General features: G+C 33.5%; 1 protein-coding gene across 1 annotated transcript in view; it reads left to right on the top strand.

Moving 5' to 3' along the window:
- Positions 1-18,902, top strand: part of LOC134236061 (uncharacterized) — a 42,970-nt gene that overhangs the window by 13,051 nt on the left and 11,017 nt on the right. The window contains exon 4 of the mRNA XM_062718240.1: positions 15,989-16,519. Within this exon, the coding sequence (XP_062574224.1) occupies positions 15,989-16,519 (531 nt within the window). The remainder of the gene's footprint in view (positions 1-15,988; positions 16,520-18,902) is intronic.

The following is an 18,902-nucleotide window of genomic DNA, read 5'->3' as shown; positions in this document are numbered from 1 at the left end:
CCCTAGTGCAGAGTATACCTCAGCTGCTTTGCCAACCAGTACACTTTGTAACATTGTTGACCAAACGTGTTGTGGCCATTTAAGTTTTTCTGCGACTTTCTCGAATTGGGGAAAATATTTGTCTACAGATTTTTCTTGAAATTTTGGAACTAACCTAATATTTTTTGCTGCGTCAAATTCATTCTTGACAAATGACGGTTCTGGTTGGTTTTGTAATTTTAATTTCTCTAATTCAAAGTTCATTTCACGCTCTCTTTCTCGCTCTTCTCTTTCTGCTGCTAATTTGTCTAATTCGAATTTTCGTTCACGCTCTCGTTCTTCTCTTTCTCTATCTCTTTCTCGCTCTTCTCTTTCAAATCGCATTTTCTCTAACTCTAATTGAAACTGATAGTCTGTCATTTTATAAGAGCCTAACTCTGATCTAACTGTATATTCTGGAAGATCGTATTTTTCAAAGATGTTTTCTTCTACTAGTTTGTTTGCAACCTTAATTCTAATGTCTTGCTTTCTCTGAGAGGATTTAACATCTAACCCAAAATGCAAACCTAATGCGATCAAGTCATCCTTTTTTAACGTATCAAAAACCTGAACACTTGGCGAACTAAGAAAGTTTGTGACCGAAAATACCATGTTGATTTTTGCTGGCTTATAGTCAAATTTAACAGTTTAATTAACAAAATTCTGACAATGAACTGCAAAAGTGCAAGAAATTCTTGATCCCGGACGAGCCCCCAATTCTGTTATGGGTCAGAATAACCCTGAATGCCAGCAAAGATCAATCACACAGTTTAAACTTAACAATAATTTATTTACAGTAATATACAAATCATTAAGTACAAGCTTAGCAAAAATCTAAAAATACATACATCAGAGTGTCCGTTGCTGCACACAATGTCCCAGTGAAATTATATCCCAGTAATACCTCAATGATGCTTATACGACAATGTATCTATGCATCGAATTGACAGGGTATTTATACAGTATCATAAATCTAGAATATTCTAGAAATTGTAAATACATGATATTCCTGGAAAGTTCTGGACATGAATAAAGTTCAAGAATGTTCTAGAAAAAATGACCAAACATATTGACCACTCTGGAATGTTCAAGAAACTTAATGTTACTAATAATATACAAGATGAAACAATACAAATACAACACATCTCACAACAACATCAATTACAAAAGATACAAGATACAATTCATCATATACATGCATAATTGGGATTACAATCACAAATTATGAATACAGTGTCCATGTACAGAAATATGACAATACAGAAATATGACAATCATAAACATATGCTCAAATAATTGAGCGACAGCTGATAATGTAATTTTCTAAATTACGTTTAAATGCTTGTAAAGATTGAGAGAGTCTAATGTATTGTGGAAGTTTATTCCATAGATGTACACCTGAGTACTGAAAAGAGGTCTTGAATAAGTTTGTATGAAATTTTGGTAATTTAAGATCGTAATTAGTTTCAGATCGCAGGTTATAGGAAGTTGAAGAATGAAATTCAAATAAATTATGAAGATATGCGGGAGTCATTCTGCTGAAAATTTTGTATAATAATATGTATTTGTACAGATCAACTAGCTCAAAAATAGTTAACCATCCAAGTTTCTCAAATAGTGGTTAAGATGAAGAATCAGGACTTGCGTCAAGAATAATCCTTGCTGCCCTTTTTTGTAATTTAAATAGTCTGTCCATGTCCTTCTTAGGGGCATTACCCAAAACAGTCAAACAATAGTTAATAGATGGTAAAATATAAGCTTTGTAATATAGTTTTCTGGTATGAAGAGGGAGAAATTTTTTAATCCTACGAAGAGTAAATAACTTATAATTTAAAGTTTTGCAAACCGAATCAATATGATTCGCATACTGTAACTTATCATCAATATGTACACCAAGAATTTTTTCAGTTTCAACCATTTCAATTGTTTTGTCTGAGGCATAAAGTTGTAAATTTGGATTTTCTAGTTTTGATTTTCTTTGTTGTGTTCCCATTAACATACATTTCGTTTTATCTACATTTATTACCATTTGATTTTGAGCACACCATTTCTCAATTTCACAAAGATCTGAATTTAGTGTATTTTTTAAACATCTTGCATCATGATTATTAGAGTACAAAATAACATCATCAGCAAACATATCAATATTTGAATTGTTTACATGTAAAGGAATGTCGTTTATGTACAAAAAAAAATAAAAGTTGACCTAAAATTGACCATTGTGGTACTCCTGCTGTGACGGGTAGAGAATTGGAGACACCTGTTCAAAATTTAACAAACTGGGTACTATTGTAAAGATAAGATTTAAACCACTTTATAGCTGTTTGGTCAAATTTGTAACGGGTTAATTTCTATAGAAGAATGTCATGATTCACCAAATCAAATGCTTTACTAAAATCTATAAATGTAATTCCAACTAGTTCACCCCGATCCATTGCATTAAGCCAACTTTCTGTTAGTTTTGTAAGGGAAGTTTGACAGGAATGGAGTGCCCTAAATCCCGACTGGGATTGTGTTAGAAGATCGAATTCATTAGTGAAATTTTGTATTAGCTTAGCTACATGTTTTTCTATCAATTTAGATACAGTTGGTAGAATAGAAATAGGACGATAATTATTCGGGTCAGCTTTGTCACCTTTCTTAAAAATGGGTGCTACCTTGGCTTGTTTTAAATTTGTCGGGAAAATACCACTTACTATGCTAGCGTTAACAAGATGAGTTATAGGTTTACATATATATTTAGATGCGACTTTCAAAAGACGCGGCCCAATAAAGTCAATTCCAGCTGATTTATTGACATTTAGAGAATTTAACATGTTAAAAACTTCACTTTCCTCAATTTGATGAATAGTAAAGAAGGTTTCCTCATCAAGCTTAGACCTAACAAAATTACATAATATATTAGGATCATAATCATGTGTTGGCATTTCCAAAAGAAGCTTGTTAGAGACATCCGTGAAGTAGGTATTAAAAGTATTTGCAATATCCTGTAGATTATCAACAATTTCCCCATCAGAGAATACATGAGATGGAGTTATGTTCTTTGAATTACAAGTTAATTGATTAAGATAGTTCCACATTTCTTTGGGATTTGCACTCTGTTCAATCGCTGTTTTATAGTAAGAAGATTTTGATTTGTCTATAAGAATTCTAACTTTGTTTCGATAGAGTCGATAGTTCTCCGTATCTCCTTCTTTGTGGTAGGAGTCACGTAAATGTCTAGCATTGTTTATTTCTTGTGTCAACCATTTAGGACGAATTTTCACTCTGTACTCCTTTGGTTTTAATCTGAGCATGCTGGTCAAGTACGCTATTGAATAAATCATAGAATTCAGTTAGTATTTCATTAGGGTCATGCAACTGGAGGAGAATGCTAAAGTCTACATCTTTTAAGTCTTGTAGGAATTTATTTTCATCAAACTTTTTGAAGTCTCTATACCGAATTTCTATGTGTTTTCCTTTTTGTTGCATTCATTTTGTTTTTCTAGTGGCACATATTGGATAGTGATCAGAGATAGCTATTAAAGGTACATTTACTTTACACATGTTATCTGGTTTATTGGTGTAAAAGTGATCTATTAGGGTACTTGAGGTATTAGTTACTCTGGTTGGTGCTGTAATTAATTGTGAAAAACCAAACTCCTCTAGGGCATATGTCCAACTTTGTGGGGGTTCTTTGAATAAGTCTACATTAAAGTCACCTGTTAAGATGATTTCTGCATCGTCACAGCAGGAGGCACGGTTAATCTCTCTAGCCAGGTCCTCCGCCCAGCAGGAGGGAGCAGATGGTGGACGATATGCTGAACAGTAATAAATTGGTTTAGAATTCTTTGTATTTAATTCTAGCCAAATTGTTTCAATATTACCAATTTCAAAATCAGTTCTACGATTGTATTTTATATTTTTAGAAATGTATACCACAATTCCACCACCTGCCCTCAAAGTGCGGTCCTTCCTTTCCATTTCAAGGCCATCAATATTCAACTCAGAATCACTAATATTTTCATTCAAAAAGGTTTCACAAAGTCCTAGAATATTAAAAGATTGTTTAATTTGTTGTGAAGCATAATTTTAATTTCTTCAATTTTTGGCATTAGGTGGCAAATGTTAATGTTTCCGAATTTTAAACCTTTTTTCGTCAAACCAAATTCATTATTGCTTGTTATATTTTTACTTTCGGTTACAAACACATTAGATTCGTCTGATCGTGAAACCTTCTTGACAGTAGAACTATTGATATTTCTGTAAGCCTTAGTAAATTTATAAGAATTAGTTAAAGTGTTTGACTTAAAACTAGAATTTGGAACAAATGCACATGAATACTCATTATCACGACATGAACAATAACCCTCATTACATTCCGAGCATAACCTATTAAGAAGAGAATATATATTATTGTCATTAATTACACTGTATCTCTCGGGAATAGTTAACGGCTACACTTTCATTGCCCGTTTCCTAGTGGCTATGCGGACAGAGCTTGGTTTTGTGTCCTAGCTCTCCACAGTTCCAACAGTCCAGCTTTCTCCCATGCCTGCAGTATCGCGATATATCCCTAACAAAAAAATACTATAGTTAACTATAGTGATAACTTTGACACTTTGAAAACTTTGATTTACTATAGCTATAACTTTGACACTTTGAAAAACTTTGACGAAAACTTTTATACTTTGAAAAACTTTGGCAAAAACTTTGACACTTTGAAAAACTTTATCGAAAGCTTTGAAACTATGAAAAACTTTGGCGATAACTTTAACACTTTGAAAAACTTTGAGGAAAACTTTGACACTTTGAAAAACTTTGAGGAAAACTTTGACACTTTGAAAAACTTTGGCGAAAACTTTGGCGAAAAATTTGACACTTTGAAAAACTTTGACGAAAACTTTGACACTTTGAAAAACTTTATCGAAAACTTTGACACTTTGAAAAACTTTGGCGAAAACTTTGACACATTGAAAAACTTTGGCAAAAAATTTAACACTTTGAAAAACTTTATCGAAAACTTTGACACTTTGAAAAACTTTGACAAAAACTTTGACACTTTGAAAAACTTTGGCGAAAACTTTGACACTTTGATTTACTATAGTTAACTATAGTAAACTATAGTTAACTATAGTATTTTTTTGTTAGGGATGGCCACTTTCCCCGCAGAAATAGCAGAAGGTTGAACGGAAGGAATCATTGCCAGCCGATGTTGTATTTATTTTGACATTGTCTCGCACATTTCCTTGTTTCAGAATATTCACATATCCTTGGTAGATTTTCAGCAGTGCTGCGGTACCTCTGTCTGACAGGTGGATTCCATCTTTCCAGTAGTATCCCTGTTTGAACTTTCCATCTCAAAAGATTTTTGAAGTAGGGATCACAGTGACACCATACATTTCACACACATCTTTAATAATTTCATTAACATCACTGACATTGGTATCTCGCCTAGCCAACACTTCTGAAATAAACACGCGTACACTGGGATTCCGATGTTGGAGGTCCGCGATTATTTCCGCAAAATCATGTTCAGTGCCCTCTGCATTACGCCGCCTTGAAGCATCATTTCCACCAGCTAAAACAATAATATTTTTTATATGATGACACATCCATATTTGTAAGTTTTGTCCTTATGTTAGAGACAGTTGCTCCTCGGTTTGTGCTGACCTGTACACTAGAATGCAATCCTCTGGTACGGATCATTTGTAAAATGGAGCTCCCTATGATCAGGACAGATTTGTCCTTTGGTTTCTTTCCAGGTTGATCTGTGGGATTGGGCAAAGCAGGAACAATCTTGATCTCAGGTGGCTCGGTGGTATCCGTCATGGTGCTACTACTGGTTAGGGGCACTTTAATGTCATACTGACTATGCCTTGATACACCTGGCCCAGGAATTTTAATTCCTTCTGTTGATGTCTCTTTCTCCTTTGTCCTGTTTGGAGCTGTTTGGGTACCTTTTGTTAGAAAAGATGCGACCTTCCTCGTTGCATTTAATTGCTGTTTAAGATCACTGACTTCTTGTGACAGAAGTTGGACAGTGTCTGAGAGTTCCTTAATGATTTTTGCACTGTCAATGCAATGATGACAATTCATTTGGGGGTCTTCATCAGTTTGTAGGGACTTACTTTTAGGAGTTGATGTGCACTGCGGAGATGTTTCCTCTATGGTCTTACATCTTGTCTCTAAATTTTCATCAGAGGTCTTCAAATTCTTGAGAAATCCTTGGCACTACGAGAAATATGAGTCTCCTTGGATGTAAAGGGTATTTGTTTTCTCATAAATGGTGACTGTGACAGAATCGTCGTGAGTTTTATATATAGATCCATGTCTTCTTTTTTCACGGTTTTTAAACAGCACAAGTTCTCTCTGTAGTAGATCCAAGATGATGGGGTACTTGTCCCCAATGAAAGTTATTTTGACACTCCTCTGATTTTCCTTACTTTGGAGGAAAACTGGTGCATCTAGATCTAGTTTCACATATTCATTCTGAAGCTCATTATTTACACTAAATGATCTTGAAAATCCAGTAAATGAGTTCAAAAGTGACTTAAAAAGGTTAGAACTATCGCTCAAACTCATTATTATTCCATTGTAATTGCTAAGTATAGATAAGAAATGCAGGAGCTGTAAAAAACACGTCTGGTCACCTTGACTGCATGAATTAGGAGTGTAAGTTTAACACCTTGCAATGGTGTTGTTACATGTAAAAGGGGGGGGGCACCCAAAATATATAATACAGGAAACTATTTTTTTTTGTTGCATTTACTTTATTTTGTAAAGCTGATATAAAAAATGAATTATTTAGTTTCCTCCGCACAGAATTCTCCATATTTATTAATACCGTTTTTCTATATACTCCCTCCTATTAACAATCAAATTACTCTCCTTTCATCTCTTCTCAACTTTTTTTCACAATAAAGATGAAAATGTTTTACCTGGTTTCTCAGAAATTATAATGCACGATTATATTACAACTCACTGCTACCAAATTTGAAGAACACATTTGTATGCATATCTGATGAAAGGCACTAGTTTATGAATTTATATGTAAAATCGCAATAGATGTGTTAGCTCAAATTTTTAAATATTTATTCAAAAAAAATCATTTTCTGTATCTTAGATACTGATTTTTTACGGCTCGAAGTTTTATAAAGTGATTTGGTATCATGTTCTGACAAAATTCCAAGTAAAGCGCAGAATGCTTGTTTAACGTATTGATTTTAGATACATTTTAATACAAAGGTAGAATACGTTTTAAAACAATATTTCAAAAATAACCTCTTAAATTTCGTAACCAAAATATAGGGATTGTTGTAATAAGCTATGCATTGAAATCATGTAATCTATGTCATAAACCTGTCTGTTTTGCAATACACTGAAGTCAATAATGATATCTCGACACTAACCCTATCTCGTCATTTCACGATCGTCCCACCGATGTTGAGATAATGAAATATACTTGTACTTAAAATTGTAAACAAGGAAGATATCGAATATTATATATCAATGCGTTTTCATCATATTTTCTACTTTTGTGTACTGAATGAAAAGGTAAAATAACTAGAGCCGAGCTCGTTGCAAAGCAACGAATAGGTCTTCCGTTGGAGCTACGGATAAGAAGACGTAACCTTGAGTCTAGGTCAAGCCACATTCTAAAGTTCTACAAGTGAAAATTTAAACCTTTTAAGAGAAGCAACTTGCAATGTTTAGCTAGGAAAAAGACTGTAAAGGAATATATGTGACCTTGAACTTTCCAAGTGACCTTGAACTCTCCAAATGACCTTGATCTAAGCAATGACTAGCTCTCGTTATAAAAATATTATCCATGTGTTACCGTCTGGAAAATTTCAAACATTTTATTTAGATATTCTTTCTGTCCATGCATCCAACCAAAAACATCTTATCCTTGGGGACTTTGAACTCGAGTCAAGGTCACGTCCCACCCTGCATTATATCAGCAATGTTTCACTAGCAGAAAAATGGTAGCGAATTTACAGTTTCACTGTCACTAATCTTGACTCGTCCAAATGACTGGATATGTTCAGCCATGAGTTTTTTTCTGACTATAATCGAGGCAAAATGATTCATTGGGTTCAACACAATGTCGAGACTATAGCTCTACTTGTTTGTACTTATAACAAAGGAAGAGAAAACTAGCCATTGCCATCAGACCAAAACTGTAGAAGGAGTAGCGTTTTAAAGGAATTTCACATAAATTTCTATTTTTTGTAATCATGACAACACCGTTCATCGAAATCAAAAACGATGCACTTAATTATGTATCACATTGAAGTCTACTTGTGTGTCCAGTTATATTGAAATCAAACTAAAACTGTAGGAGGAGTCGCATTTTTAAGGAATTATATACAGAAATTTCTATTTTTAGTAACCATGGCAACACCGTTCATCGAAATCAAAAACGGATGCACGATATTTTGTATCTTAGTGAAGGCTACTTGTGTGCCAAGCAATATTGAATTCAGACAAAAACTGTTGAAGACGTCGCATCTTAAAGCATTCAAAAACCGATGCACTATACTATGTATCTTAGAGATGTGTACTTGTGTGCCAAGTTATATTGAAATCAGACCAAAACGGTAGGAAGAGTAGTATTTTGAAAAATTGTTTATAGACAGACAGACAGCTAGACAGACGAACGGACGGCAGACACTTTACTATCGCATCCCACAGACAGGTGGGACAGATATTTATATATCGAAAATAACCAAATTAAATAAAGACATCATTTTTAAAGCATTAAATCGTAGCAAAAAAGAAAATATCAATGGATGCGACACTTTTCAGACGAGGGAAGAGATATGAACCTCTCATAAATACGGTACACATGTATCAGATCATTGCACGTCGGCAATCTAAAATGACACATATTATTTTTTTTCTTTGTATAACTTAACCCCCCCCCCCTAATTTCTTGAAAAATGTTTGTACAATCAAGAAAATCGGTTACTTTTCATAAAGACTACGAGCTCAATAGAATAACGTGTAAGAAAAGAAGTTCGGAATTGTAAACACGTCAAGCAAATTTTGTTGTGCAACATTCCTAGAGCTCCTTTACTACCCAATGTCCTTTGCGCGAATAAATAAACAAATAATAACACAAGTAACAGCTTTTTAAAAAGCTTGGCTGACTATGTCATCAATATCTATAGAATCTATGAGCATGATAAACTATAAACGTTTACATTTGGGGGGGGGTTAAATTATTTCACTGGAGTAAATTATGGAGATGTTGCACAAAACATAAACCATATATAATACTGTTTGTATCTCAAATAAAAAATGAAATCATGATCATGTCCCGCTGTAGATTCGAACACGGGACGAAAATATGAACACCTCTGTCCGCAAGTCTAAAATGGTTTTAGAGAATGACGTAAATAAGGAAAAACATTTGATTAATGCTTGAAAGCATGGCTACATATAAAGGTGGCAGCTGAAAATATGATAACTACAAGAAATTGGGGATCTAACAATTATGACTGACGTGTACAATACGATTGATAGTTTCTTGGGTATGCCAAAGTATCGAAGATTGTTGGAAACGTGGGAAAAATAATTAAAGCTTTAAATGACCCAACAAACTTGACGGCGATATATGAATGCCATGGTGCGGATTCAGGGGTGTTGCTAAAACGCGGAACGAAAAACGGAACGGAAAGCGGAACGGAACGGAAAACGGAAAATATAATTTTAGATTAAACCATTTAAAATACAAAAATGTTATCAAAATTGGTAAACTTATGCATATTTAATTCCTCATCAATAAATACAAGTTGATTATAGTCATGTTAAGTCTCTTTTCCAGGAAAACCGCTGACGTATAAGTGACGTAGCATCACTTTCGAAAGGGGGGGGGGGGTCGGAGAAGAATTAAACAATCAATTTACTGGTACCTGAAAAAAACTGGACAAGCGAAAATAGAAAACAATTGTTCTATTCGGAAGGGGGGGGGGGGTTAAATTGCAACTCAAACTTCTTTCAGTACTTATTTTTACATTAACTTACTACATTTATTTAACAGAAGGTGCTTTGGGTTTCAATGAACATTTCTGTAGTGAAAATCTTATGTCTGGAAAAGGGGGAGGCAAGCATTTGATATCGAAATGAATCATGTTAATTGGTAAGAGAAATAAAAATCTAAAAAAAATATATCTTAAGATTACTGTTAGAGTACCCCTTTCCGGCAAGCTCGGTTAAACACCTCGAGTGTAAAACTTGTTAAAATTTTATACAAAATAGAGCTGCTTTCTATCTATTAAAATCCTGGATATATAGATAGAGTCATAAATCTTAACTTTGGCAAAATTTATGTATCATCTGTACAGTCAATGAAGTTAAAGTGTGTTTGGAGGTGTGGGGGGGGGGGGTATGGATGATCCCGTAAAGCATTTTGAGTTTCCTTTTTTTCGCTTATTCTGATAAGTTGTTACTAAAGAAACATTTGAACACGATGTTAAATTCCTTTGTTTATTAGAACTGTATTTTTATGTTCATATTTTTAAAATTTCTCGATATGCATTGATATCATGTCACTGGTGGATTTCGAGAGACCAAGAGGCCCAAGACTACACCCCGGCCAACCTATTTATTGGTGACCAAAAGATACATGAAATTTATTAAATCAATTTTTGTGTTGCTGAGGGCAGCTATTCTGACTCCAAACTGCCATCCCCCTTTTCAAGATTTCTGGATACGCCACTGCATGCATAATCTGAATGTCAAAACGGGTGCATGCTTTTTTGTCTTTAAAGGTTCATGTATATAAAATCATGTATGTACTATGTACATGTAGTAGTTATTTTCCCCTTTCGTCTCATTGGCGTCGGAAGGAAATTGAAAGTAGGGGGGCTAAGTGTAAAAAAAAAAAATTGAAACCTCAAAAAACCTCACAAGCAAAAAAAAAATTATAATAATAATAAAAAAAAAAGAAATATCAATTTCCCAACACGAAAATCCTATTTCGTTGGTGGGGGGGGGGGGGGGGGGAGGGGGTTAAATTCTAACTTCAGTACCAATTTTTTTTTCCAAACACCACCTTTTCCCCATTTCAAACCTATACTGCGACGTGTCTGTGGAAAGTGGGGGGGGGGGGGCTAAACCAACGAAGCAATGTTCATTGTCTATACTGAGTATATCTTTGGAAAAAAAGTGGGGGGGGGGGGGGGGGGGGGGGCTAAGTCTATACTAAGTTTATATTTGGGAAAAAAAGTGGGGGGGGGGTTAAGCCCTGAGCTGAGCTTTCTTAAAAAAAATAATTTGAACGAAACCTTCAGATGGACACTGGATTTGAGTCTAGTTAGTACAAATCTCACAGACTACATTTATTGACCCTCGCATTTTCATGTGCCAGTTCGAAGGGGTGCATTAGATTCATGAATATATCGTATTTCACAATAAATTTTCATTAGAGGTGCCTTTTACTTATGAATATTGCTTTTTATGTGTGGTTTACATCAAATCTATAGGTTATTTGCTTGACATTAATTTTCCGTTTTCCGTTCCGTTCCGCTTTCCGTTCCGTTTTCCGTTCCGCGTTTTAGCAACATCCCGGATTCAGGAAGTTTTTCCCAGAGATGAGGGATCAACATCAAATGTTTTATTACTTTAAATGATGTAACTTCTAACTCACTTCACAATGTCACCGAATTGTTTTTTTTTTTTTTCCAAAGCTCGACCAGGATTCTGACAAAAAAGAACAGACTTTACATAATTCATGCAGTTTTCATTTTCATTCAATAGAATAGTCCAGAAAAAGGGTGCAAAAACCTACACGTGACATTTTGGCGCGAAATAATAGCGTCACCCCTTACCTAGAAGACAAATGGACTAATCCAGTAGTATAGAAACGCAGAAAAAAAGGTCAAACGGACATATATCCGTATAAGAACTCGCATGAAATTAATATATGCTAGCAAAAGGCTAGAGAAAATAAATACTTCAATGTATTGTATTAGCAATAAGTTTATTTTTCTGCTAACAGAATAGATAACTGTTGTTGCTGAAATGCATGTAACAAATCCGATGATAATCAGCATGCACAAAATTTTGCTGGCTAACTGTGACCTCTTCGAACCCTATTGATCCTTAGCGTGACGTCAGGCAATAAAAGGCTTTCAGTTTGAAGAAATATTTCAAAAACTTTTCCGCAATAAATATACAGTTATTACTAGCTTACTCTAAAGTCTTATATGTACTAGCGTACTCTGTTTAGTAGGACCGGTTTTTTCAGTGGGTGGCTCAGTACAACTCTCCTGTCTGTTTTTTTTTTTTTTTCTGCAGCTATACTGTGTATGAAGTTTGATTATTTTTAAAAATATCTTGGTTAGTTTGTTTGAAACTGAGCTTTGAACTTAGCTAAAGGCAAAGTGTGACGGAAGGAGATAAGGCAGGATGGAAGACGTCCGACATGACAAACATTATATCCCAAGCCATATTCATGGCGGGGCATAGAATGATTAGTGGTTTACATAAAAAAATAGGTTGTGACTTTCTTTCGGAATTCAACACCAGCCTTAATCTACATGTATATGCGCATGTACAAAAACAAATCAACCAACTAACATTCTCGGCTCAGAAGGAAGACATTGTATATTCATTTTAAACATGTTAAAGGGGGGGGGGGGTACTTATAGTGATGAGAGGAAATTTAACCACGTGTCGGTCCATGAAACATGAAAGATTATTTTTGGAATGTTTGTATACAACAGCGTGGCTTTCTTTGAACTAAATTAGAATTTATTGAAATATTTAAAAATAATTCTTTCAGGGACGCCGTGATATATTTGGTAGTCTCTGTAATAACTGTTCGGATATAGCACAGGCCTTTAGATCGCTTAGAAAACAAAAATTGAGGTGTTGGAAAAAAAATACACACAATTTTTTTTCTAAGCAATCTAAATGCCTGTGGGATATAGTGTCTTTTGAAGGTACAACACCTTTCTTTTAATATTACCAAAGGATTTGCTGATCCTTTTTTTTCCGTATAGTCGAAATGCATGGGAGAAGGAAAAAAAACGTATGTGGATTAATCAAATACAAATTGATGCGTTGTGTTTTTAATCTAAATAGACACGTTTTTTCTTCACGTTTTCCTTTTTTGTAAAATGCCGTTTGCTTTGTTTAAAAACTTTTTCCTACGCGTTAGCAATGTGAGAAGAGAAAACAAGACGTCCCCAAACAATTTATTTCTAATGATGAAAACACCGAATGACGATGAGGATAATTAAGGTGAAATTATTTACTGAGACCCTATAGTATCTACATTTCATGTCACCAACATTAACAATGACTGACCGGGAGGACGTTTGGTAAAGAATTAAAATTGATGTTTTATCGTCGAGATACTGGTTAATGATAAATAGCATTAACGAATTTTCAATTTTTTAAAAATCGTATTCTTAAACTCTGGATGTATATATTTTGACCGTTATTCTAGGCAAAAGTGCATTCATGTATATTTATACTGACATCGACTGAACATGTACAAGCATGTCAAATCGTGCAATGTTGATTCAACGAAAAAGTATATTATTTTTGTACAATAACATTTTAAAGTTTAGTAGCGAATAACTGCATACTCAAAAGTGCTTAATTTAACGTTGGATGTTTTCACTACCATGCATGCGTACATGTAAGTTTAATATTCATAAAACAATATCCACCTCCATAAAAACAGGGGGGGGGGGGGTATTGCAAACCAAGCTAGTGTTTATTCGGCTATCAAAATACATAAAACTTACAATGAATAAATCGAGCGATTACGATTGATTTAAACAAGCTGAAATAGAGTGAAATGAAATGATATGAAAGAAACGACATATTTTAAACCCAATTTTCCATTTGTAACTATCGGAGTACACAATGGATTTTCATATATGCCCACTGTTCTCTGCAACCACGTGCTTGTAAACGAGGACCGGGCAACACAACTTTAGACACAAAGTGACAAAGCTGGATATAACCTGTTTGCTATACCGGTATTACAAATACGTGAACAATAGTATATTATAAATTACTTTTTATGTTCAATGTTTATTTAATGAAACCCCGGTAAATGGAGAAACTAAAGAGTGATCATGGTAAAAATAAAACGTACATATACAATATTACCTATCACTATCCATCCCTCATTATAATTATTTGCCGAAGCCCCTTCTCAATTACAATTGAAATAAAATACATTAACACAGAATAGAGTTTTTTTTATTTTGCGAGAACAGGCCAAAGAAAGCGAACACAGTTCAAAATGATTTTATGCACCAGTGTTTGGAATTACGATTAAATATGAAAGATGGGTAAAATAATCTTATTGAATCGCGATGTAATTAAAAACACAGTTTTCTATTAATTGTTAAGTCTTTCTACACAATGGTCTAATACAATCACAAACACTTGCTTTGTTTATTTTGCGAGAACAGGCCAAAGAAAGCGAACACAGTTCAAAATGATTTTATGCACCAGTGTTTGGAATTACGATTAAATATGAAAGATGGGTAAAATAATCTTATTGAATCGCGATGTAATTAAAAACACAGTTTTCTATTAATTGTTAGGTCTTTCTACACAATGGTCTAATACAATCACAAACACTTGCTTTGTTTATGTCCACAGGTGCCTGGTACACTCGTGACCTAGATCGACAGCGTGGGATTTGCGGCTTTGATTACATAACTGTAAAACATCTCGCTGAACAATGGGATCGTAATATGTATCAACTAATGATCGTGAATTATTCAATGTATAAAGTTTAAGATTAATTATATAGTTTGTTACAATGATAAACGTAGAAAAGTAGATTTTATATCTTCCGCTTTTAAAGACGTGTTCACTATAAAACTAATTAAATTTTATAAAGAAAAATAGAAAAAGTAGTTGTAATACATGATTTAATAGTTAATCATAAAACACGTTTAAACCTTATTTTGAAGAAAATCAACATAAAATACCGTAGGGTATATTATTTACAGCAAGTTATACACATGATGAGGTCAGATTTACTTGCCGAATGAAAACGCTACATGTTTACCTGACCTGCTTTCGACTGCATATTATGCAATAACCCCGGTATATTCGAACAAATAAACATTCCTATCAGATCAAAAGGGTGTTAAAGAACAAGTTTGCTCGTAATATTTAGATCGAAATATTTACCGTTTTTGAGTTATAAAGCAAAAACTTTCAAGCTCCAGAGATCCCTTATTTTAGGGGCCAGCCCCTTTTCTATAGTATTAAATGAAAGCCCTTGCAATTATGCACAACTTTTGTTCAATATGTCTTAACAAAATATTTTTAGTTTTCAAGATAAAAAGGAAAACATGTGTAAATTTTCGCTCTTTTAGGCGTTCTATTTTTTGACCCCTGTATTGCGCCATTTTGAATAGAGAAATCGAAAAACAAAAACCGATGTGCACAACTTCAATCCTTCTGTTATCTAAAACCAGTAAAAATTCTGCTCCAGCTCTAGTGGTCTCTGAGCCTTTGTCTGGAAATGAAAGCCTATAATTTTTCGTTTAAAGGGAAATAACTCAAAACCGGAAGTGACTTTTTGAAATTATTGACAGCATTCTGATAGAGTTTATTACCGTCTATAATGTCTGAAAATTTGAACAAAATCCATTAAAAAATGAGCGAGATACGAGGCCTCAAAGTTGGCGTCTAGGAAGAAAAAAAAAAGGAATAATAAGAATAATCTTAATCTTCACAATCAGTAGAAGGTCTTCCGTTGGAAACGGAAGACCTTAAAAAAAAAACGATCAGAAATCGATCTCGAAGGACAAAAAAAAAAAGAAACCATCTATATTGATACTTAATGAATGTTGCAGTATCTTTGTCTGCAAATGATCATTGGAATTCATAAAATAAATAAGCTACGCATACAAGAAATATTAATTTTAGAAGTTTCTGGAAAAAGTACATTTCAAATTAACATACGGTCATGTATAATGATAAACCATTTTTATTTCAGCATTGGATAATCTCGCACTTTCTCGGACAAAATGGAGCATTCTGGTTTCTATTCTCATGCCAGAGGGTTACAGTTTATCCTTAAGCTCACATTGGGAGGAATTATTAACGAAAGTTCAAAGTTTTTTCCCTTTATTAAGGTGTGGGTCAAGAATGTTGGACAGTGATATCACTGAATTAACTGATATTCATAAAGTTTTAATCAAGAAGAACAACTCAGTCAGTTTTATATCAGACGATGTTCGCCATCAGGTGATGAGTTACTTTATAAAGAATTGTCTGATAATTGATGAGGACTACGAGAATTATATCAAGTTCTCATCAGTGGACTCGCTGTTGGAGTACGTACGACCGTGGTGGTATGATGATGAATTTTACATATGCACGAAAAAACTTTTGTTCCTACCGGAGAGTTTAGAGGATTTATTAATCCAAAGACTTGGATTAGACGTCCTACAACATGACATGGTAAAGTGGAATGATCCGACTGAAGATAGAATTAAAACAGTCAGAGAGGCAGTTCAAAAAAAGTGTGAGTAACACTGCTATAATGTAATAATAAAAATAATAAATCAGTCAATATTTAGCTTAACTTTTATAAACTGTCCATTGTTGGGAGAGGACGAAATAAGTTTTGAGAACTTGTTCCCAGTCCCATTGTATATGTATATTACAATAAAATATGTTCAATTCAAACAAAAATCATTTGATATTTCGAACAAAAGAGGTTTAATAACAAGCCTCGCCGACGAGGTAATCAAAAAATCAGCGCAATATTCGACATCGATCCCGATGCCAATTACGTTTCTTCTATTACAAACACAATTACAAACCGACGAACAAATTCGATTCAAATTCCCCAAAAAAGTTCTTAATGAACCCTTTCTCTATCGGCACATTTTAAGCGTTTTTGCACACTTTTTGACACATCCTTATAAATTAATTTATAACTTTTTTATTCAAAGAGTATTCTAGGCATAATGCATACCATTTTGTAGGGAATGTTCTGAATATGATATTTCATAAATACCCACGTACATCACTACTGACCTTGCTAGTGAAAATAGAGGTCAAAAGTCAAATAAGTGCCGAATTTTATTGCATTTTTGACACATTTAAATCTTCAAGTTTAAAATTTACAGTGATCCACATTGAAATAGAAAACTCAGAATAAACCCACAAAGGGCATTATCTTATACTACATTAATCACATTTTTTTTTATCAATTCTGCAAATAATGACTTCAAAGAGGTTGCTTAGCAACGGAGTATTTTTTAATTTTCAGGCAGTATTTCTTGAACCCACACACATTTATGCATTCTATTACATTTAAGAGTCAATACATTGGGTAATGATACTGAAAAGAATATACATCAGATAATTGTCTTAAAGTTTGACCTCATTAGATTCATTTTTTGAAGGTCAAAGGTCAAATAAGTGCATAATTTTCCAAAAAAAATTTCCTACAAGTTTTCATTTTTCATGCTAAAATTTTGTAAAAATGGATACTTAAGAAGAAAATTCCGAATGCACTCAGTAGGCAGCATACTGAATTGCAATATCCACATATTTGTTTTTAATTTATGTTCAATGACCTTTAAATGGTTGCTAAGCAACAACAAAATTCCATTTTTCAGCTTTATAAGTTTCTTATTTCTTATTCCAGACGGTGTTTTATGGTATCGTATGTAAGATGTAAGGTCAAAATAATATATAAAGCATAAAAAAAATGTCCAAAGTATTGACCCTGACATTTCTGTTCTTTAGGGGTGAAGGTCATATCAGTACAGAAATCTGTCTTAACTGTAGGTACATATCAAATTTAAAATACTGCAATTATTATGAACTTATTTTTCAATAACTGACACATAAAATTGTAAATAACAAAATCAACAGAGACATCACAAAAGTGTCTGAATAGTTATGTTTTGTTTGTTTGTTTTCACATCTTGGTTGTCACTCAAAAAATATATCTCTGACTTAAGTAGACTGGAACAAAAATTTGTAACATATGTTCTCAAGTATTTCAATCTTAGTGAAACATACTATTAAACTCATATTAAGGTAAAAATGTATTGCAACCAGTATATCTTTTAATTATACAATGGAGTTCTTATTTTGTCATTTTCAAAAACTAAATCAAACACATTTTTTGGTATCTAGAATATATTGTATGAGAAAACATTTACCTTTCCTCTTTTCTTACAAGAATTATTTTACATTTTCAAGACTTGACTTGGTTACTTGTTTAAACAACTTTATTTTATAAGCATATGAAAAAACAGCAAAATGGACAAGCACAGAACTTCTGCTACAATCTTTCACTCATCCAATTTATGTGACGCACAAATACTGAATTTCAGTAGCCAAGGATTCCTTATAGCACATAATATGATCTTGAATAACCACTTGCATCATTGATAGAAATAAAGAGCATGCCTAAAAAGTCAACTATCAGGAAAAGAATAATTAACAAGCATATAGGCTTATTTGCTAGTAGGTTTGCAGGTCTTTATCTCTAACTTTAGATTCCAGATAACATTATGTGCACATCATCTTCATGTTGAATGATCTCTCTGTCATCTCTCTTAAACAACAAGGGCACTCCTTTGATTTGACCAAGGCATGATCAGCTTCTAAATGCATTCTGTCCTGTAACAAATTAAAAAAAAGTTTTGAAAAACTTTTCTTATCGAATATGTTTTTTAATCAGATAAATCAGATTATACAGAAATCTACAACTGACACATTGATATAACTTTCCTTTTATAATATTGTTAAAAAGTCTTTATAAAGCATATCATATAATATATATTATATATGTCATATTTTGTCATACTAGTTAAATGGTTTGGTAAAGTCAATGTATTATGACTAAAAAATTGCCTGCCTTGTACTTAACAAACATGGTTAAT

Source organism: Saccostrea cucullata, unplaced genomic scaffold (genome assembly GCF_032062105.1).
Source record: "Saccostrea cucullata isolate Sc308-1 unplaced genomic scaffold, CSIRO_AGI_Scuc_v1 ctg6985, whole genome shotgun sequence".
Classification (NCBI taxonomy): Eukaryota; Metazoa; Mollusca; class Bivalvia; order Ostreida; family Ostreidae; genus Saccostrea; species Saccostrea cuccullata.
The sequence above is the reverse complement of the archived record's forward strand: the minus strand, read 5'-3'. Positions and strand labels throughout refer to the sequence as shown.